General features: G+C 39.9%; 2 protein-coding genes across 2 annotated transcripts in view; both read left to right on the top strand.

Moving 5' to 3' along the window:
* The window catches only part of LOC126473775 (UDP-glucosyltransferase 2-like), an 89,301-nt gene extending 81,144 nt beyond the window's left edge, over positions 1–8,157 (top strand). The window contains exon 7 of the mRNA XM_050101040.1: positions 6,821–8,157. Within this exon, the coding sequence (XP_049956997.1) occupies positions 6,821–7,097 (277 nt within the window). The 3' untranslated portion in view covers positions 7,098–8,157. The remainder of the gene's footprint in view (positions 1–6,820) is intronic.
* Positions 8,158–22,596: 14,439 nt separating this feature from the next.
* The window catches only part of LOC126474371 (UDP-glycosyltransferase UGT5-like), a 59,031-nt gene continuing 57,901 nt past the window's right edge, over positions 22,597–23,726 (top strand). Inside the window, exon 1 of the mRNA XM_050101837.1 lies at positions 22,597–22,707. Within this exon, the coding sequence (XP_049957794.1) occupies positions 22,597–22,707 (111 nt within the window). The remainder of the gene's footprint in view (positions 22,708–23,726) is intronic.

Raw genomic sequence — 23,726 nt, 5'->3', positions numbered from 1 at the left:
CTGCAAAAATCTGACAGGGCCGCACAAATTCTCCTAAATCGCTTATGTAGATCAGGAACAGCAGAGAGATTATAATGTTTTCTTGGGGAAAGCCAGATATTACTTCTGTTTCACTCGCTAACTTTCCGTCAGTTAGCACCAATTGTGATCCTTCTGACAGGAAACCACGAGTCCAGTCCAACAACTGAGACTATGCCCCATAGAGACGGAATTTGATAAGAAATCGCTTGTGAAGAACGATGTCAAAAGCCTTCTAGAAACCTAAAAATACGGAGTCAAATTTACGTATTCTGTCGATAAGAAGCATTCATTCGTGAGCATAAAGAGGTAGCTGTGTTTCAGAAGATCGATATATTCTGAATCCGTGTTGGCTGTTTGTCAATAAATCGTTTCTTTCGCTATAATTCATAATGTTCGAGCGCAGCATATGTTCCAAAACCCTACTACTACTCGACATTAGTAATGTCGGTCTGTAATTCATCGGATAATTCCTGTATTCTTTCTTGGGCATTGGTCTGACTTGTGCTTTTTTTAGTCTTTGTGTACGGATCTTTCTGTGAGCGAGTGGATGCATATGGTTACTAAATATGGAGCTATTGTATCAGTATATTCTGAAAGGAACCTGACTGGTAATCGGTCTGGACATGAGGGCTGGCCTTTCTTCAGTGTTTTAAGCAGTTTTGTTACAACAAGGATGTTTGCTTCTAAATTATTCATGTTGGTTTCACCGTAGAGCTAAAGCCCAGTCTAACTATTGTCGAAATTTTGGTTGACAAAAATATAAGCGACAACACAAAAGTAAAGCACATTAGTAGACCCAGAAGGATGCCACTGTAACCGTGGCCGAAAGTTGGTTGCTCCAGTACGCTTTTTACATTATAATGCGATACGACACTCAGAAAACGTTTACTGTCACCATTACCATTACAGAAGGTACTGACTGCGTCTTTACGCTGGTGTATTTTACATACGAACAGAATTTTTTGGTATATTCTGCTAGATTTCGAGAGAGGAAAGTGTCATTCGAATTTTTTTCTGACTTTATTAAATAGAAGTATTATGAGTTCAGTTTTGGTCGGTTTGGATTTTACTATATTCACTCGAGCTACAACAACCTTGTGGTCACTAATCCCTGTATCTGTCATCACGCTCGCTATCAAGGTGGTAGAATTGGAACAGCAAATATTACACTCTTGTTGAGATTTATGAAATGACGTGTGAACTTTAAAAGTATAACTCATTGCAGAGATGAACTCTGGTATTGCATCCACATGTGAAGACGACACGTGGAGTACTTCCAGTGACAAGTACAATTGTAAATTTTAATATGTACTGTGTTTAAATGTATCACACATATTGTTCAGGTAGGCTTTTTAGAAGAGGACGATAGCCAATAACTAAACTATTATACAGAAGTGTTGAAAGTATTACATAAAACTCACAACTCAAGTCAGTGTCATTATTTTTATATTCTTTGTGCCTGTAAGCTATTAACATACAACCTTCCCTTATTTTATTTTTTGGAAAGTTTTTAATGCAAATACGACTTGAAAGGCAGCATAAGAATCAACGGAAACATTTTGCATATGTATTATTGAGTATCTATTAAGTGAAAGAATCTGAATAGCGTTTGGTCTTCAGCTGTCGGACAGTGCCACATGTTACTCACAAATGTATAAGCAAATGCATGTCCGATTAACTCCACCTATTGAATAGAGGCACAATTTTCAAAACTCAGTACATTTAATTACTATGTTTATATTATTCAGTTTAATGTATTTCGTCAGGTTCCATAGGATATCGTGACAAAGCTACTTCATCATGGAGCCACTAGTATATAGTACAGAAGAAGCTGAAACTATGATTCAGAAATCAAAACTGATGGATGTAAGAAACCAAAAATAAATATGCAGAATAGGATACACAGTGACAAACTGGTGACAAAGAAAAGCTCGAAACTATTGCAAGACATACCTGCACAGAATAAACAGACTGTTGAAAATCTGGGTTTGTCATTGAATATCTTGAGTTCTCGTGGGAGTACTTTAATGTGGATTCCGCAAAATAGTGCACATCATTCTGTGCATTGGTTAAATAAGTGCTACGCAAATGCCAATCTCTATTGCCGTCCATTTCTTACTGAGTTAGTATGGCACTTCTTTCTGATTGAGTCCATGATTATTTATCACAAATTACTCTAGGATTATATGTATATGAAGCGCACAGTTGGATTGTATGATGCATTAACCTTATGGGAAGCGCGCTTATTCTTTTCACACAAGCAGGCGCGCGTTGCAAAATTTACAACATAGGCATCTGTCAATAAAAACAAGCATGTGCTGAACAAACTATAATATTTGTTAAAGAAATCAGTTCACAATCACTATCTTCACCGTTTATAAGAAAAGCTTTGCTCTTTTAGTTCTTCTAATAACAATTTAGCCAGTTATTCTGACATATGTTCACTTCCATAACACGTTTCACAGACAGCTTGTTTCTTAGTAAGTTGTTTAGAAACAAAGTTATTACATCCACCATTTTTAACTGATTGAGATCAATTCTTTTGACATCCACAAAGGATACACCTCCCGCACTTCTTTGCCGTAGGTTCAGGTTGCTATACTTCGGAAGACGATGCATCAGAAAGTGATTGAGACGTACAGTGAGATCGGCCGGAAATGATCTTCAAATGGTTCAAATGGCTCTGAGCACTATGGGACTCAACTGCTGTGGTCATCAGTCCCGGAAATGATCTCATTTCAGCTCTAGATACGAGGTGTTCTATCATAAGACCTGCTGCTAGCTCCTTGACATAAACAAATCTTCATGAAGTTGTTTCTCGCTTTGTGAAGGAAAATAATATTCGTCAATTAATCCCAGTAATGTTCAAACTTGTTTCTCGCTTTGTGAAGGAAAATAATATCCGTCAATAAATTCCAGTAATGTTCGAACAAGGAAATAACAAAAAAAAAAAAAAATAGCCAATGGCTATCTCCTCGTAATTCTTGAAACTGAGCAAAAGGCATACACTTTATCTACAACGTCAAGTTCACCTTTTGACACATTGTAGTCAGCTATGATTTCAGGTTTCTGTGCTTCTTCATCAACTGTCACCGTGTCATGCATAGTAGACGAAAGTATGACAGCACGATGTTTACAAGGAGCGTATGAAACTAAGGTCTTATGCTGGATAAATCTAAATATCGCACTTCCAATTTCTCTTTTTTTGTTTGGGAGAATTTTCGGAGGAATTTCATGTATGTTCTTCCTCATAGTACAAAAGCAAGAGATTTTCTTATGCAGCAAATATTCGGTAAGGAGGCAGCTTGTGTACCAGTTGTCAGTTATGAGGTTTCTGGGAGAGTTTTCTGTAGGCATTACAAGTCTCTTCACTATATATTCACGAATATTAGACACCTGATATTGCTTTTATGGTTGTATCAAGCAGCAAACCTCCAGATTACTGCAATGAAATGTTTTGCATCAAATATTGCAAACATTGTTATCCCATGTTTAGCTGGTTTGCTGGGTACGTGCTGAATCCATCCACAGCGGCCTCTGAAAGGATGAAGCATTTCGTCTGTTCTGGTGAATTCACTCAGGCTGTAAGTAGTTTGATAGTCAGCAACAAAAGCGTCCAATACTGTGCGAACTGCAACCAGCTAACTAGTTTTTCTCCTGTCGTTCCTCGTTTCCATGTCATCAAACCGCGTACAGTGTGGAAGAAACAGAAACATTTAGTAACTCAGTGCGGCCGTCAGCAGTTGAATTTCTATTCCATCTGCCGCTCAGAGTTCCTGTAAATTAGGATGATGGCCTTTTCTTGTCCTAATCAAAAAACGAACCCCAAACATAGGCATGATTTCGTGTCTCGATGTCACTTTATTATCTCTTTTGCGGCACATTTGATGTTGTCCTCGCTCTCTATATTTATACGCGTTTGAACAGTTTACGATTTCATTAATAACGTCTGGGTCAACTATTTTCATAAAAGCACTAACTTGGTCAGTTATATCTGTTACATTTCTCTTTGGAGGTGGTAGAATTCGCACACTGTTTTTCTCTTGGCTTTTGAAATTTGACACACTCAGCTTAGTGTTTTCCAGTAAAATACTCCCGCACACCTGCTGTCTCTTCAAGATCATCACAATCCTCACCTTCAAGTTCAGATTCATAATATTAGTCCCCACAATCAATGTTTTCATCATTCAAGTCCGTTTCACATTCCTCCAAGTCTGAAAAGTGTGGATTGACTTCAATTATCACTCTCTCCATATAGTTTGCGATCTTTCTCGTCTGATACACCCTTTGAACTGAAATAAAACATCAAAAGAAATAAAATCAATAAATAAATTCAGGTGTCAGTATAACCAAATTAACATTTACTGTGAACCCATACACAATAAAAAACAACGAATGAGTATAGTTAACTCTTTATTACACTTACCTCTACGTATTGACTGTTGGAACAAAGTTTGCAACTGTCACACCAGCAGGCGCAAATTGTACTTTTTACATTTGACACCTCGTTGCTGACAACTTAGACAACAAACTGAAAAGCTAACCAACGGAACGGAAGCCGCATTAACAGTGTCGAGGAAACATCAACAGTGGAATACATGCAAGCGGCGGCGCAATGGCTCAAGGTTAAGGCATCTATTACGCATAAAAACCGCAGCTTTTGCCGGCCGTTGTGGCCGGCAGTTCTAGGCGCTTCAGTCTGGAACCGCGCGACCGCTACGGTCGCAGGTTCGAATCCTGCCTTGGGCATGGATGTGTGTTATGTCCTTAGGTTAGTTAGGATTAAGTAGTTCTAAGTTCTAGGGGACTGATGACCTCAGATGTTAAGTCCCATAGAGCTCAGAGCCATTTGAACCATTTTTTTGTTGTACCTTTTACAACAGCGTGCCCGCTCGAGGGATAGCAATGGCCTGCATGAACGTCATGAAATACCTCTGCAGATCGTTCTGATTGATCTTTTCTGGTCTTAGAATTTTTTTGTAACTGCACGGATTTACCCAAAAACGTAATAGAGTGTAAGCGTGCGAAATAAAGAACTTTCACGTTTCAGTGTCAGAGATAGCGTTGACTATAAAGTAAATGTAGCACTAGTCAGTGTTTTATAATATTCTGAAAGCGATGCCTTCAAGGAAGCTCATCCTACTATGACTCCATAGAGCTACATCTCAAAAACCCTTTTTTTTTTTTTTTTGGTATTTTGAGTTTCAGCTCTCTATGAACCATTATACCCGCAATATCAGTGATCATTTGATTCAAATCACATGTTGATGTTATCATTATGTTATCATTATGTTATTGACGTAGGCTGACATTACTTGCAAAGAAGCAGATATAATCTTTACAAACATTCACTTAAAAGGACCCGCTTGGCAGAACTACTGTTATGGTTATTCGTCCAAATGTGGGGTGTATGTACATGAAGGGGACAGTTGAATCTTATGATTCATTAACAATGGCCTGAATGAACGTCACGAAGTGCCTCTGCATATAGTTATGATTGGTCTTTTTCTGGTATAAGAACATACTTTGCGACTGCACAGTTTTACCCAAAAATGTAACAGTGTAAGTGTGCCAAATAAACAAGCTTTCATCCTTCAGTGTCAGAGGTGGGCTGACTATTTTTAAAATAAATGTAGCACTGGTCACTTTCCGCACAATATCCTGAAAGTAATACATTCCAAAAACTTCTCACCTAACTGTGACTCCATTGAGCAACCTCTAAAAAACACATTTTTTTAAATTTTTTACATTACCACTCTCTGTGATCCATTTCATACCTGAAATGTCAGTGATCATTCGATTCGAAGCTTGAGTTGATGTCATCATTCTATTATTGACCTTCTTCTGTAGTGGTCAATCCAAGGATTGGTTTGCAACAGCTACAATGGCAGCTTGTCTCCATTCTGTGCGTCTTTCAGCTTTTCTCTTCATTTCTTTATAGGTGTTACATCCCACATCTTTCATGATTTGATCCATGTACCTCAGTCGTGACCTTCCTCTTGGTCTTTTTCCCTCGACATATCCCTCTATGTTTGTGTTCAGGAGTCCTTCATGTCTTAATAGATGGCTTGTAAATTTCACTCTTCTTTTAACAATGAAACTCCAGAAGCTTCTCTTCTCACCTGCTCTTTCCAAAACCACTTCGCTTGTGACCTTGTCGATCCATTTTATTTTGAGCATGCGTCTATAGCACCACATTTCAAAAGAATTTAGCTTCTGCTGTTCCTCTGTCCCGAGAGTCCATGTTTCACACCCATAGCATGCCACACTCCACACATATGATTTCAAAAATCTTTTCCTGGTTTCAAGGCTGATGCTCTTGGATGTTAATATGTTTTCCTTCTTGTTAAAAGCAGCCTTTGCTTGAGCTATTCTACTTCTCACTTCTGCCTTGCTCCTTCCATCCCTGGTAATATTACTGCCCAGATAAGTAAATTTATCAACTTGTTGAAGCAATTCATTGCCTACATAAACTTGGACTTTCACTTGATCTTCTTTGTCGCATGCCATTACTTTTGTTTTTGCTTTATTAATTCTCATATTATATTCTTCACCCATAACTTTATCCATTCTATTCAGTAGGACTACAATATCTTCTTCACTTTCAGCAAGGACAGCTATATCATCATTATCATTATTGACCTATGTCGACATTATTGGCAAAAAATCAGAATCTTTTTAAACATCCAGTGATTGTATCTGATTAAATGTTTTATACAGCTCAGTCTTATTGCGTTATGCTTGTCAGAAGCACTGCTGTGATAATTCCTCCAAATGCAACTCCCTTTCTCTGTTCCAGCTACCAGGAGAACATGAAGCGGTTCTCCGCCATCTACCGGGAGCACCAGAGCACGTCCCTGGAGAGGGCGGTGTGGTGGGTGGAGTACGTGATCCGCCACCAGGGGGCTCCTCACCTGCGCAGCGCAGCCCTCGACCTGCACTGGTGGCAGCTGCTGCTGCTCGACGTCATAGCCTTCATACTGGCTGTGGCGGCTGTGGTGGCGTTTGTCCTCTACAGGCTGACTCTGTGGCTCTTCTCGTGGCTCACTCGACCCAGCAAATTGAAGAAACAGTGAAACTGTTGATGCCTGATGTTCCTTTATCTTGGAGCACAAATATCTGTGTCTTTGTTCCGTGCAAGCTGGTTGAATGTTTATTTGGTGCAATGATGCAAATGTCGAAATCGAGGAATCACAGTCAGCATTTCATTGGTAACTTACAATAGTATATATTAGTATATAATAGCATAATATAATAGTTCATACGGAACATGTTAATTACATGCATTTAGAAACTGTTTTAGTACAAAATTAACTCATTGCGTTCTACTGTATAAAGTATATTGCCCCTGTTATTGTGAATGACTGAAACATGTGCATTGCTCACTATGAAGACCTTGTGATTATATATTCGGTTAGGATAGCATAGAGTAATGCCTCGCATACTAAGTCCAAATATATTTCCTCTGTCATTAGCTCCTCATCTCTTCAGGTCGCCCATACCACTATCCCTACAATCGCTATAACGTAAAACAGCTTAATAAATGGAGCTGCCTGCTGTCTAAAACACTGAACAGCCTGTTCCATATGTAACATTCTATAACTACGTAATCGACAGTGATGATTTCATTGTATGTACTACCAACGTTTGGAATACGTTTGACTGCACGAGGGGTATCAAATGCATCAACCCAGCCTCAGCTCTCCCAACATCCGAAAAGGCCCAGAAGCTTCAATTGGCTCCCTCTGCGTCAGGAGGAGGTCACCTTGGTATTGTGGTACTTCAGATATTTTGCGAAGTGAAGCAACACAGTACAGCAGACTGCTGTTCTAAACTTTATCATGATCAGTTCCACTCCATCGGCAGTTTTCACACCCAGTACGCAAGATATACTTCAAACGTGTGGCAAATGTCTCCACTAAGTGCAGCCCACTCTACAAGTGCCAGAAGTTGCTAAATGGAAGATATTTATGTAGTCTAACAGTAGCACAGTTAATGGTAAGAGAAGTGCAGTAACCTTCTGACCATTCATTAATTGACCACCAAGTGATTCCAACATGGTTACACAGCTTCACAATATACTGTCAACAATAGAAAGCAGCTAGTGCCATGTTTATCCATCGACTCCCTTTCCCATCAACAGTACATAGGTCACTAACTAAACAACGTTTACAAATTAGATACTTATAAGAAATTGTTTACAGAAAAGTATTTTATACAAAATTTCACTTATCAATTGCAGTTAAGTGCTTGGTTAATAAAGTGAAAATAGCTCCACTATGTAAACACGAGCTCAGTGAACTTGTTTTGTCTACCCACATAAGAGAACCGCATAGGAAGTGCTGTGGAAGTATAGTCTGTATCCAGAGTGAATAGTGAGCAGCATTTATCGTTGGGGAAGATGGTTTTCACGGAAGAACGATACAGCTGCCGTGCAGGATGAAGAAGAATCAATTTCTCCTCAACAGTATAGAGCAATCTGCACAGATTTATTTCTAATCTGTCCACGTGCGTTTCTTCCTTTAGTAATATTAGTCAGTCACATTTGTTCTCCATTTGCTGACAACCAACTTTTTGGAAAATAAACACCCCTGAAGCATGTCTGCACAGTCTCTTTCCGTGATTCCTAAGGCGAACTGTGGAAGGGTCGTTATAACTCTGTGAACACGCTGCACTTGCTTACTGCGACGTATTGAGGTGGAGAGGTGACTCTTCAGTTTGTAGGTCTATGACACAGCTAAGTGCATGATACAACAATCCGGCAGACCACCTCCTCTCATGTGACTACACCCCTCCCTTGTCGCCAGTCTCTCCCAGGCTGTCACCCCTCGATAACATACTTTATCCCACTATATGTTTCTAACGTACATGGGTGAGGTACACACATAAAATATTTGTTATTAACCCACTTCATTTAACATCAAAGATTAATTTTATACCATTAAAATGATATTTTTAATAATCTGCGATTTTTACGTCCCTGCAGTGTGGAAACTATTAATCGTAGAGAAAAAAATAAGATGATCTTTTTGTAGAAAATTTAAACTTTTAATTGGAAACAGGTTCGCTGGAAACCCTAGTTTTTGAGTTACTGAAAAAGAACAAAAGAAAAAGACCCTTAAAAGCCCCAAATTGCCACGTTCGCACAACACTGGTCAGAATTGTCAGTGTGTGGAACGTGGCCTTAGCCCCTACCACTGTACAAAAATTTGCTTCTACAAGAATTTTCCCCCATTTGTCATTTTATGTCTTCGTTGACTGAGTTAAAAGGACAATTGTAATATGCTCCAAAGAAAACGATACTGATGGTTGCACGGTTGTTTCCTGTGACATTCATTGGAGAAAGAGGTCGTCACATGTATCAGAGGTAACTTCTCATCCATGTAAACATTCCAACGACGAAAATGTCTCGACGACCTGTGTGAGTGGTAAGCTGTTAAAAAAAGTCGGATATGTCACCTCTCTTTATTTTCAACTTACTCTCATACACAGTGATCGCAAATATTTCTATAAAAGGCAGTCCATATCATTATAGATTTTTAATTTTTCATTTTGGTTACTGGTTTTGGTCTACATAACATTTTTATAATGGGTTTTGTATGAGATACACTTAGCCATCTTAGAAATAACATATTAGCAAATTTAGTTCTGACATTAATGATGTGTTACCCAGATGACGTGAGGACCGAGTGTACGGAACTAACTGACTGATAAACTTCACGAACCGTTGACTGACTAGCAAAAGCCAGGGGCTGTAAAAGCAAGCTCCATTCAGTGTTTACTCATGTGATCTGTATAAAAAAGTAGCATAATCCGCACGTAGCGTCTGTATAAACAGGAAATCTGATACTACACGGGAATATAACGCAGACTATTGTTTACAATGTGCGACTCCATTTTTAAAACTTTTAAAAGGTCGATAGCTATAGCCAGAATATTGAAAAGTGCTCTCTGTCGTGTACTTCACCGGCGTAATGGGTTGCCATAGAAAGTAACTTAGAAAGTAATTTCTGCTGTACGAAAATTATATTTCACAGGATGCCAACGATCGCTATGGAACCCAAGTTAGCTTGTACTGTCGTCCAAGATGTAGCATCTCTCGCTGGTGGGTATGTGAAGTAATGAGTACTTTCATAACTCGGCGTTACGCTGTGTCTAGTCACCTCCTGTCCACTAGCATACGTAGACAGCCTACTAATTAAGATTACCAGAAACCACAGCAGCGCAGTAGGCTGTTGTGCTCGCACTGGCAGTTCAGACGTGACTAGGCATCTGCCTCCACCCTGCTTGACGTCGTAGTGGTGGCCACACTGACTCCCACCGGCTACATGAAGTAACGCCTCACACAGATATTCGCACCAATATCACAAACACAGTCCTGTGTGGACTCAGAATAAAAGGGTTGCTGTTCATAGCAAAGACAGTCATGATTTTCTCCTGCAGGAAGATACTTGTGTGTGTTTCTAACCTGGCGTACAATTCAGATGTGTACATAGTTCCGCACAGTCAGCGCGTACACAACTTTCCCCCTAGAGCGCGCCCCGCTAAGTACAACAGCACAGGCGCAGCGCTCGTCCGTCTCCGCACTACGAGATGGCGCTGCCATTGAGATGTACCAAATTCTGCTTTCGCCGATCCGCGTGTTAATATGTAACGCAGCCAATGAGATTGCTGCTAACGTAGAACCTTTTCTCCTCGCGGATCACACTCGCGCAGTGATACATGAACGCGCGAGGTGTTACAGCGAGTGTACAGACCTCCGATTAGTCAGTCTGCATTTGTCTGCACCAGTCTGTACCAGTCTGTATTAGTCTGTACCAGTCTGTACGAGTTCTACAATTGTCTGTGCCAGTCTATATTCAAGTTTCAGTCTGTGCCTAATAAGATTACCATATTCCTGTACATAGCCATGAAGATAAATGTATAGACACTTTTGTCAAGTATCAGAGATACATGTGAGAATAAGATTAACGTACCAATACCAAAGGAACTTCAGATTGTCAATTGTAAATAGCATCCAGAACCAAGATAAGTAATTTTTATGCTTGTTATTATTTTAATAAATGTGTGTGAAAATTAATCAAGTTCTGTTTAAAGTTAGTCACCGTCAACCTGCTACTCTAAGTGTGCAAGTGGCATTTCTATCATCTGACCTAATGGCAGAAGATAAACACGCCACAATAAGGCCACGAGACATATTGCTGACACTCGCCTACTTCTTTAGAGCGACAAGTCAAATAATCTGATGGTGTGTGTACAGAAGGTCTTACAGTACGCACACCACAAATTCTATTTTTGTCCCTACGCTTTTCATAGCTAACCTACTTTCCAGAACATAGAAAAATGCTCTTACTGTAGTCCAAACAAGCTTTCCCCACTGTACTTGCAACCTGTTAGCTGATGAGAGCTAGTTCCTTGTTCCATAGGTCGACTTCACAATAAACGTTTTGATGTTGGAACATGTCAATGGAACAAACATAGAACACCAACGTATAACTTAAAAACGTATAGGTAAAAAATAATATTTATATGACTACATGGTCGACATTCGCTGTTTTCTTAAACAACTTACTCCATGTAAGAATTCCTCTACAATGTAGATGGATTTGTTAAGAAGAAACCCCAGTTAGCTTCATTAAAAACGCTTTCGATATATGTCAAAGATTTTATTTCCACGGGTAGATTGTCAAGTTTTTTTACAGCTTATTTCACCCATTTCTGTGCCAAGTGAGATTCATTCAAGGGTAGTGCAGATATTTTTTCTCTTTTGCTGTTGTGATTATCTCTGTTACTCTCCAACTTAGATGGGTTGTTGATAAGGAATTTCATGAGCGAATAAATGGACTGTGAGGCTGTGGTTCATATCCGCAACTGCCTAAAGACATACCTGTAAGCTGTAAATGTGTGAACTGCTAAAGTAATTCTAATTACTTTCTTCTCGGCAATGAGTAGTTTTTCCCTATGCGAAGAGTTACCCCCAAACGTTACCCAATAAGATGCTAGTGAATAAAAATATGCAAAATACATTAATTTACTGACTTCTGCAACCCCAAAGTTAGAAATTATTCTTACAGCAAAAGCAGCTGTGTTTAAACATATTAGAAAATCTATTATGCGGTTTTTCCAGTTTAATCTTTCATCAGTATGCACAGCTAAAAGCATACAATTTTTTATCGTGTTTGTTACTTCTTATTGGTGTTGCAGGTTAGCAGGTGGTGGAGTATTTTTGACAGTAGAACACCGAATGAATTGCGTTTTCTCAAGGTTTAAGGCTGGTCCATTTGTGGAAAACCATTTAGTAACTTCATTAACTACTTTGACTGTTGATGCTTATTTGCTCAGATTCATAACAGTTGCTGTACCATCCGTAACCAAATAGAAAGGAAAATCACTAACATATAGCATTGTAATTAGCATTATTCTCTGATCATTTGTTAAAGTTGTAAAAATCCTTTCCTTCAGTTATTTTTGACGAATACATATTTTTCTTTCGCAAAATTATACAGAGTGAGAAGTGGTTATTTATCGGTGAAAGTCATGTGTCTAGGTAATGTATTTTATCATTCGATGCGAGTTTCAGAGTGAACAATCTGTTTCCATCTGTTTTCGGGCTCCACATGTTGAATTGATGGGCTCCATAGCAACATGATGCAATCTCTTTCTAGAAAAAAATGTAAACTGCAATATAACGTTTCCATTCACCCTTATTTATTGGATATATAAAGATGAAATCTGCACATCGCTTCTTCGTATTTGGTTATTTCAACGTAAAGATACCCTGGTTTTTCAAGAAGTAGCTCAGAATAAGTATTAAATATTTCTTGGGGAAGTGACACCATGTTTCAAGTAATTCTTCGATGGAGTCACTGTTGACACAAAAGGCTTCTGTCGGCATGAGTCAAACAGAAGCTACAGTACATACCTGTACGTACCAGCGGCGCTGTGGTGTAACGCACTATCTAGATAAGTGATACTAAGAGCGGCAGCTATGTCTACACGTTCTCGCTACCTTTCCAAGCCAATAGCGAGGCTCGTAATGAACACCACAAACGTGGACGCAGGGGAGCTAGTAAGCGTGTAGCACGAGTTAGTCACTTCTGGTAAGCAGGTGAGACACCTCTTACATGTAGTGTGTTTTGTTAGTCCCATTTGAGTTCTGCGTAAACCGTCAAAATTATTTCCTTTATTTTAAATATTCTTCGCTGTAAACACAAAACCTACTAAGTTTAGATGTATAGGAGATGATTTTAACAGAATTTCTGTAATGTCTGGTTCCTCGTTAATATCTAGTACATAGTGTAAATAACACACCACAGGTAACATTAGTGCATAGTCGGTGTTAGTTTGGCGTTGAAATTGACATTTGATGTCTTCTTATCTGGCTGAAGCAGTTTTGAGATTAGTAATAGTGTAAGAAGACACCCTGTTGGGATTGGAGGTCTTAAGATGCTACAGGGTCAGTAATAAAATACTTGTCGTATATGGAAAGGGTTTGTCGAGGCGATTAAGTGATTCCTGACCTTAGAAGTCAGTGTTGCTGTTGAACTTAATTCAAGTGAAATCTGTACTGAACTACAGAAGGTTTGATGCTGCTGGTGGAGCAGAATCTGCGCAGTGGTTAGAACTCTGCGTAATATCAGTGTTCAGAAGAATAAAGGTGATAAACCTATATCGCGGTTAGCGGCGAGGTTGCTGATACCACTTAGTTATCTGAACGGATACTGGGGTGACGGATGCTGGCCGTGCTCTATCGTACCACGTGTACCTCCGCTGGTTGTGACATCAATGAAATGCCAAAATTTTGAGTGACGATTCAACCTCGCGCGAGACTTTTGCGGTCGGCATCAAAGAAGACAGGAACATTTAAAACGTGTTTCTTAAATAATAGCGAGGAAATTTGGAAATCTAATTGTTGCCTGACACTCTGGTTGTACCACAAAATATCACGAAAGTGAATGAACAGAACATAATACAAATTGATGAAACGGAGGATAATATTCGGTCATAGTGTCAGTAATAAAGCCCACGCGAAATCATTGGCTGGTAAAGTGAATGCAAGAAAATTTCCGAATACGGTACCGTATGTGAGCAGGAAGCTTCAAAAACCACTGTCACTTGAATTGTTTCGAAATCACGAGTGTTTTGAATCTCATCGGATTGGTCTGACGCAAAAATGAAACCAACTATAGGTGTTCTTGCTACATATGCAATGAACGTGTTTATGATATAGAAACAAACAGATACTTAGGAACGCTATCTATATTTTCCAGTAGGCAGTGTTTATAGCTCCAGTGGTTGTGACAGATGACCAGATATTTGTCTTGCTTCCATCGTACATTTTGACTGTGGAGCAAGACATCAGGTTGCTTCGAGACCCAGATGGACAATCAGTTATTTTCTCTAAATTCACTGAGTGAGACGATGAACGACAATATAAGAAACTACATTACAAATGGAATATGTGATTTGATTGCTGATCTGATTGCTTTCTTCTGTTGTAAAATTGTGTGAGTAATTGAATGTGCTAAACTAACGTTTATTATTATTTGTATTATCGTTATTACTATGTTGTTAATGAGAGTGTACCGTGTCAAAAGTGAGCTTATCTTCAATTAAGGTATTTCTATGTAAACATTGAACAAATAATCAAACCCTCTGCTCAACAGAAACTAAAATCCGCATTAAACTGGTCGTTTTTGTAAACGGCAAATATTTCCAGTCACCTAAACAAAGGGTTATAATTAACAATTAACTAAGATTAACATGAAAGTTGATTACATTTTGTATCCAGATCTAGCAACTGAATTACTCACTCTCACTCAGTGATACATTATAATCAGAGTAAGAAATATGGTCAGTCACAATCTGCACTGCGTCCAGGACTGAATAAAGGATCGAGTTTGGTTCCAAAATCTCTCATCAGTGATAAAATGCGATATCTCCATGTACTTTAACCACTTAATGCCTGAATAAATTTCTGGATGAAAGATAAAAATCAGAAACTGTGGTGCTTTAGAGCTCCCCGAAACAATCAGGAGGGTGCAGCACTTGTCAGAGGCGTTGGTAACTTCATGAAGAATCAGCATATACCAGCAAAATATTTAACCTGCTAGTTGTTAGTACAGCGTTGGTACGATGGAAATTCGCGACAGTCGCCATTACAGGGTTAAGCAAACAGCATAAAAGGTAAGAACCATGCACTTATCACGAAAGTACATTGAAATAGGTACTCCCTTCATATAATTTACTTTTCTGCCATGACCTTTCCAGATATCAAAATTGAGAGCCTACAGAAAAGAATGCTTAAATGTATAATTGTCTGAATTCAACGTGCTTCTATTTAAAAGACATTACTAGTAATAAGTCACATTTCGTAATAAATTTTAAAGTTTTAGTAACAGATGTGTATGGTAAGACTGAAATAAAAATTACACACACAAAAATCCTTTGCTTCTGTAAAATATTTTTCCTAGCAGATTAATTAAATCGCATTTTGTTTATATTATTGACAGGGAAGAGGTTATGGAGCATTGGATTTGATAATTGCACGAACATGTATGAAAATTCGAAGCTAAATTAAGGTAGGAAGTATTAATTTCCCTCAGGCTGGTCAGTACACGATTGCACATATTTGAGATTTAGTTCTTATCTGTTAAGTGGAGGTCTTACTAAGTTTGTTACAGTATTAACTGTTATAAACTGTTATTAACTGAAGTGTAACATGGGGACCAGTCTGGTATTCACCTAGTGGGATGTAGGAAACCGCCTAAAAACCACATCCTGTCTTTGTTGTTAATGCACCGGGCGGATTCGATCTGGGGCCGGAGCGAGTCCAGGAAGCAATGAATTAGCGCTCTCGGCTACCCTGGCGGGTGATGCATGATATTCTACACTAGGAAACTGTAACTGAATAACTTACTGCACGTTTTCGTAATACTTATAACAACGAAAAACATTAAATACGGCATACTGACTTCGATTACACTTAGATCAACACGGCGGCTGCTTGATTAGTGCAAAAGGCATGCTGTGCTCCCGAAGTCACAGAACTATCAATGTCTTTGGACAAGATTCCTCACAAAGGCAACTTTGATCTCTGATAATGGACGAATAATCGCTCTTTGAACCAAAGAGAAACAGCAGTTTAAAGAAGCCATAAATTGTCAGTATTATTTTCAAAATAGGTATAGCCTATTTTATAACATTCTGATAATTTTAACTTATCCTGACACACAGTGATTGTTGTCATTCAATACACTTAGATAGTCTTCTACAGGTCAAACACACCAAAATTCAGTAGCTATATATCATAGCTTCCTGTCTGATAATGACATGTTCTGTACCCAAGGAACACATAAAAATTCAGGGTCATTTTATAAAATCCGTACGAAGGTTACCTACGTCATTTTACACTCCTGGGTTTGTGATCTGACGTAAGTCTGTTAAACTAACTATTCCAAATTACTAGTTATTCAAAGCTGCACTGTTGTGTAATTTTCTACACTGAAGCGCCAAAGTAACTAGCATAGCCATGCGTATTCAAATACAGAGATATGTGAACAGGCAGAATACGTCGCTGTGGTCGGCAACGCCTGTATAAGACAACAAGTGTCTGGCACGGTTGTTAGATAAGTTTCTACTACTACAATGACAGGTTATCGAGTTTTAAGTGAGTTTGAACGAGGTGGTGGACGAGCGATGGGACACATCATCTCCGAGGTAGCGATGAAAGGGGATTTTCCCTCACGACAAATTCACGAATATACCGCAAATATCAGGAATCCGGTAAAACATCAGATCTCAGGCATCACTGCGACCGGAGAAGATCCTGCAAGAACGGGACCAACGATGACTGAAGAGAATAGTTCAAGGTGACAGAGGTGCAGCCTTTCCGCAAATTGCTGCAGATTTCAATGCTACGACATTAACAACCATCAGCGTGCGAGCCATTTAACGAAACATCATCGATATGGACTTTCGGAACTGAAGGCCTACTCGTGTACCCTTGATGACTGCACGACACAAAGCCTTACGCCTAGCCTGGGCTCGTCAGCACCAACATTGGACTGTTGATGCTGTAAACATGTCGCCTGGTCGGGCAGTCTCGTCTCAAATTCTATCGAGTGGACGGACATGTTCGGGTATGGAAACAACCCCATGAGTAGATGGACCGTACATGTCAGCAGGGGACTATTCAAGTTGGTGGAGGTTCTGTAATGGTGTGGGACGTGTACAGTTGGAGTGATATAGGATCCCTGATATGTCTAGATTCGCCTCTAACTGGTGACACGTGCCTAAGCATTCTGTCTGATCACCTGCAACCATTCATGCCCATTGCGAATTTCTACGGACTTGGGCAATTCAAGAAGGACAATGTGACACCCCCACAAGTCCAAAATTGCTACAGAGTGGCTCTAGTAACACTCTTCTGAGTTTAACCACTTCTGCTGCTCAACAAATTCCCCATGCATGAACGTTATTGAGCGTATCTGGGATGCCTTGCAATGTGGTGTTCAGAAGAGAGCTTCACACCCTCGTACTATTACGGATTTATGGACAGCCATGTAGGATTCATGGTGTCAGTTGCCTCCATCACTACCTCATACATTAGTCCAGTGCATGCCCTGCCTTGTTGTGGTACTTTTGCTTGTTCACGGGGGCCCTACATGTTATTAGGCGGGTGTACCATTTTCTTTGGCTCTTCAGTGTAGAAGTCACGGTTTGGTGTTAGGTAATCATACATCTTCATAGCGTTAAAAATCTTAGCATAACCTTGGTTTACATGCAGTTCCATAATATAATAGTCGAGTACAACTCATCCTGGACGATTTACAACATAGATAACTATTAAATACAGCACATGTTACCTTCTTTCACATTAAAGTCATTGGTCGAGGTGGCGCACTGATTACCACAATGGACTCACATTAGGGAGGATGACAGTTGTAATGCCACAACGAAGCATAGCCAAGGCGCAGCAGTTGAATAAGTTAAAGCTCATGCCATCTGTTGGATAGTTGTGCAAACAAAAGCACAGGTGCTTCCGCCTGGCAGCAGTCAAATGAAGTAGCGCTTTGAGTAAGACAGTATCTGAACAGTGTTGCGCTCGGACGACGAAATAAAGAAGCGTTAAACTAGGATAATATTATTATGTATAGTAAAAATATTTATTTAATATTATATATATATATATATATATATATATATATATATATATATATATAATGACTGTAATTGAATAATGTAATGTTAACTGTTCAGATGCAGAACAGAGATTACGCAGTGCGAAAGTGACGGTTTTAGTACGGTACTGTAACGTTGCTTATAGACAGTTAAAAGTGAACTTACAACAAACACGAACTGGGTTTATGGTGTGTCAGCAAGTCAAATGGACAATAAGGCTTGCAGGATGCAACATTTCGACGGAGACGGCTTGTGAGCGATATAGTTGCTGTTCCCACTCAAAAAGCACATGGCACGCATTGTGGAAGTCTGCGTAATTTACGACGGACTGCAGTGACCAGCAGCAAAGTATGAAGTGACCAGTGTCTGCAGCCAAAGTTGCAATGTGATCTTACTACCATATGAGATCCATTGGTGAGCTCACGCCAGCACAAGCAACGAACTAGTAGTTATCGTACGACAGTGTTTTTATGAACAGTGCATTTTGTACCGCCGCCATAAGAAGTACATTTATCCGTAGCGAACCAGTTTATGTATTTATCAAGTCAAGTTCTCTACAGTGTAATGTCTGAGGGAATTAATAAGTTTGTGATTCAAAGTGCATTCCACGAGTGTCATCAATTAGTTACAGAAAATAGTTCATTATTATCCCAAATCCATTGCTGTGTGTGCAGCAATACCAGTAAAAAGGCTATATTACGTGAGTATCGGCGTATTAATGCAACAAGTGGATAAATTCGGAGTTAACGCCGAAAATTTCCAACAAACGCCGGATCATACAACTGACAGAAGACGCCAGGTACTGTGCCACATTAATTACAGTTCAACTCGATATGGTGGCTTTTCAGTACATTATCAACGTAAATACTCATTCAGTTTCATTAGAACAAAATGATTCTAAAGTAATGTTTTTAACATCTCTAGTAACCATCAGTTCTATAGTGTTCATTGATTATTCAATTAAAGAATTTATTGCCACCACAGTACTCATTGTACCTTCAGTACAATCCAAATTCAGAAACATTAAAATCATTACTGACAGTTGGTGTAGATCAATCTAACCTACAGCAAGTTCAAGTGTTTATCATATGTGTGCGTATATTGTGTTACGTAAATGTTGTTCGCCTGCTAGGCGTGATTAACGTACACCAGTTAGCGCATTCTGTTCAGTCACTTCAAAGAGGTTATTATTGTTAATGAAAATCAGAATTCATTAAACATTCGATTTCTTGTACGCCATCGTCAATATTTATTCAGTAATTCCGTGTAGTAGTCTGAACTACACAGCAAAGCTATTCAGGCTTATTTCACGCGATAGCCGCTTTGCAGACGTCCGATGCTGCATGGTCTAAAAATACTACCGTACATTCGGATAGTGGCATCGCACAGTTCAAATCCGTATATGGCCATCGAGATTTAGATTCCTTTTATTTCCCTAAATCGTTACATGCAAATGCTGTTACGGTTTCTTTGCAAGGGCACAACCGATTTCCTTTCTCATGCTTGAAACATTCTGAGGTGACGGGACGTTAAACAATAATCTTCCTTACTTTTTTTAATATTACGGATTATCTCTTCTTTAATTAGTCTCGGGAATCTGCTGGGCCATTACAGCAACCCTCTAAGAGCAATGCGATACATGCATGGTCCACATTCTTTAACGTTAGAAATAACACATGCGAGTCTGTACCCATTAACAAGTCTCAACTTGTCTGAGAGTACATACACATCTTAGCATAGTCCCCTTGATGTCACATTCATGAAACGAGGTAGGAGGGGAAGGTATTAGAGAGGGCAGAATGCATGTGATGCCAGGAAGTCTGTGTTAAAATGTGCACAAATGCTGAGCAAGAGCTTGGTTAAGTCGAGAACGTGTTCAAACCATCAAGTACCCTAGAAGCTCCCTGATTGACCTGTTTACACGAAAGTGCATGGCTTGTGACTGGTTAGAGGAGGGGAAGGGGAGGGGAATTTCGAGGGTATAAGAAGCGAGGAAAGGGGGACATGACGTCATAATGCGTTTATCCCTGTCCAGGACGTAGCCAACCGAAGCTCAAAAGTAGATTTTTATCCCAAATATCCATAGTATTCGTACTGAGAACATTATGTAACTATGCAATCAATGTACTTTGAAACTGTAACATTACCTGAAAGAATTATCAACTCCTTTAAAAATACTAAGTCTTGCTGAAAAGTAATTCCTCCGACTTTTTATGTGAAAACTCCTAAGTCTTTTTAAATAAAAGAAACTTTATTAACTTTCTAAATCTCTATTGCTCATGTTCACATATTTTTAGACCTCTGCCGCTAGAGAGCTGCAAATTGTAGCGTGCAGCATGTGGCATAAAGCATGTGACATGTATGCATGGTAACTAAGTCAGCGCTTAAGAAACAGCATGCTGTAATGGAGTTTTGAATTCGAAGACTTTGTCCACTCGTGGCCATCCTCTCCTTCAACATGAAAACGCTGGATCACCCACAAATGCTACGACATGCAACAACCCAACGCCTTCGTTCACCATCATCAATCACCCTCCATGCATTTCTGAATCGACCCCATCTGATTGTCATGTTTCAACTTAAAGAATGCCTTTCGAGGACTCCAATTTGATATGAAGTGTCGCAAACAGAGATGAAGCTGTGGCTCTGTCAAGGAAGTCGAACACTCTACAGTGACGTATCAACATACTGGTCTCTAGGTGGGAGAAATGAGTTCATCGCTAGAATATCTATGTTGAGAAATAAATGTGTAGACATTATGACTAAAGTTGTTGAAAGTTAATAACGTTTTGTTTCAAAACCTTTAAGAGATTTCACATAAGAAATCGAGGCATTACTTTACAGCACACCCTTGTACGTTATGTTAAGTGTAAGTCCCATACAGTGTGCCAGTAATCGAGGTCAGATCTAAGTGTGTTTGGGCATGTTTACTTTTTAAACAAACAATTAAATAGACTCCATAGATATCCTCAAAGACCTTTTTTTACAGAGTTTATCTCTTTGTGCTTCAGAACTTAGATGAGCTGAATTAAATATCCCAGTCAATGTTATCTGGTGCGGTAGCGATCTCGCTTCCCATGCCCGGGTTCCCGGGTTCGATTCCCGGCGGGGTCAGGGATTTTCTCTGCCTCGTGATGACTGGGTGTTGTGTGATGTCCTTAGGTTAGTTAGGTTTAAGTAGTTCTAAGATCTAGGGGACTGATGACCATAGATGTTAAGTCCCATAGTGCTCAGAGCCATTTTAATGTTATCTGGGACTTGGTTCACCCCAAACAAAGAAAACCTTATTGCTAAAAAAAGGAAAATGGGCGTTTTGTAATTTGGTACAGTTAAAAGAATGAACACAAAAGAGTCACATTTCCATGTCAGTCCCGTCATGGACAACAGTTTCTTGTGCGAACCCCTGATAGCCGGCCGCGGTGGTCTCGCGGTTCTAGGCTCGCAGTCCGGAACCGTGCGACTGCTACGGTCGCAGGTTCGAATCCTGCCTCGGGCATGGATGTGTGTGATGTCCTTAGGTTAGTTAGGTTTAAGTAGTTCTAAGTTCTAGGGGACTGATGACCACAGCAGTTGAGTCCCATAGTGCTCAGAGCCATTTGAATCATTTGAACCCCTGATAGAGTTCGCTTTCATCTTTCTTTATGCAGCAACAACAGAGCTCGCATGGTAGCGTTGTGCATGTACTGACTGAAGGCTACTAAACACTTAATTCATCGGGTAGACTTATAACAGAAGTGTGGCACGTTACAACCACTCTGTTAATGGTCCTAATTCTCTGTAAATAGCGACTGCTAAATCGGAAATTAGCCTTACGAGTACTGCACTGAGATGGCTACGAGTTCTAAACTCAGCTGACTAACTGCTGGTTTGGAACTATGGAGTGTCTGTAGTGTGTCGTGTTTTGGTGTCTGTCGACAGAGGGATTTCCATGTTGTCCAGTGCAAAGTGGAAGCAGTGTATTCTGTGATTGGTAGTGATCCCTACGTCAGCTGCCCCATCATCAGAATACGTATACAACACGCTGAAGGAGTGGTGTGGAGCAGGAAGACATCCAGGTTTGTGAGCGGCATTTAACTAAGGCGCACCAGAGGAATGGTTGTGCCTGCGTTGAGGCGGCCTATCGCAGTACTTGCAATGTATCTCTCGCTTGGCACACGACATCCCTCTCCTGTGGGTAGGCGGGGAGAGGGGGGCGAAGCTATTGAAGTCAGCTGGCTTCATCAGCGTCCTGCTTCCTTGCTTGCATGTCTGTGTAATTGATGTGTGTACATTTGTTAATCCTTAGTATTCATCTGAGGTGCCATGGGAAACCAAGAATATCACGGAGAGGACGTGGCTGGTCAAGTGTTCGCCATTTCGACGTCCATACGCTGGTCTGCCGTGGAAGGCGTGATGTCTACTTTCATTGGTTCGTCGCAGGCTAGATGCTGCGGGGGCCCGCTGATGGAAGCACTGGCAGGGAAAGCTGCTGGTTCTATGGAAAGGTCCCTTAATCGAATCGCCGTATGTAGGAGTAGTTCTTGTGATTCAGTAAAACAAAACAGGAGTTCTACCTGTATGCATGAGAGAGTGGAGCGACCTGATTTAATTTTTGTGGCACATTATGATTCCGAATGCAGAGGAGAGAGCAGATAGGTGGAAAGAATACATTGAAAGCCTCTATGAGGGTGAAGATTTGTCTGATGTGATAGAAGAAGAAACAAGAGTCGATTTAGAAGAGATAGGGGATCGAGTATTAGAATCGGAATTTAAAAGAGCTTTGGAGGACTTACGGTCAAATAAGGCAGAAGGGATAGATAACATTCCATCAGAATTTCTAAAATCATTGGGGGAAGTGGCAACAAAACGACTATTCACGTTGGTGTGCAGAATGTATGAGTCTGGCGACATACCATCTGACTTTCGGAAAAGCAGCATCCACACAATTCCGAAGACGGCAAGAGCTGACAAGTGCGAGAATTATCGCACAATCAGCTTAACAGCTCATGCATCGAAGCTGCTTACAAGAATAATATACAGAAGAATGGAAAAGAAAATTGAGAATGCGCTAGGTGACGATCAGTTTGGCTTTAGGAAAAGTAAAGGGACGAGAGAGGCAATTCTGACGTTACGGCTAATAATGGAAGCAAGGCTAAAGAAAAATCAAGACACTTTCATAGGATTTGTCGACCTGGAAAAAGCGTTCGACAATATAAAATGGTGCAAGCTGTTCAAGATTCTGAAAAAATTAGGGGTAAGATATAGGGAGAGACGGGTCATATACAATATGTACAACAACCAAGAGGGAATAATAGGAGTGGACGATCAAGAACAACGTGCTCGCATTAAGAAGGGTGTAAGACAAGGCTGTAGCCTTTCGCCCCTACTCTTCAATCTGTACATCGAGGAAGCAATGATGGAAATAAAAGAAAAGTTCAGGAGTGGAATTAAAATACAAGGTGAAAGGATATCAATGAAACGATTCGCTGACGACATTGCAATCCTGAGTGAAAGTGATGAAGAATTAAATGATCTGCTGAACG

The sequence above is a fragment of the Schistocerca serialis genome, chromosome 4, assembly GCF_023864345.2.
Source record: "Schistocerca serialis cubense isolate TAMUIC-IGC-003099 chromosome 4, iqSchSeri2.2, whole genome shotgun sequence".
NCBI classification, from domain to species: domain Eukaryota; kingdom Metazoa; phylum Arthropoda; class Insecta; order Orthoptera; family Acrididae; genus Schistocerca; species Schistocerca serialis.
The sequence above is the reverse complement of the archived record's forward strand: the minus strand, read 5'-3'. Positions and strand labels throughout refer to the sequence as shown.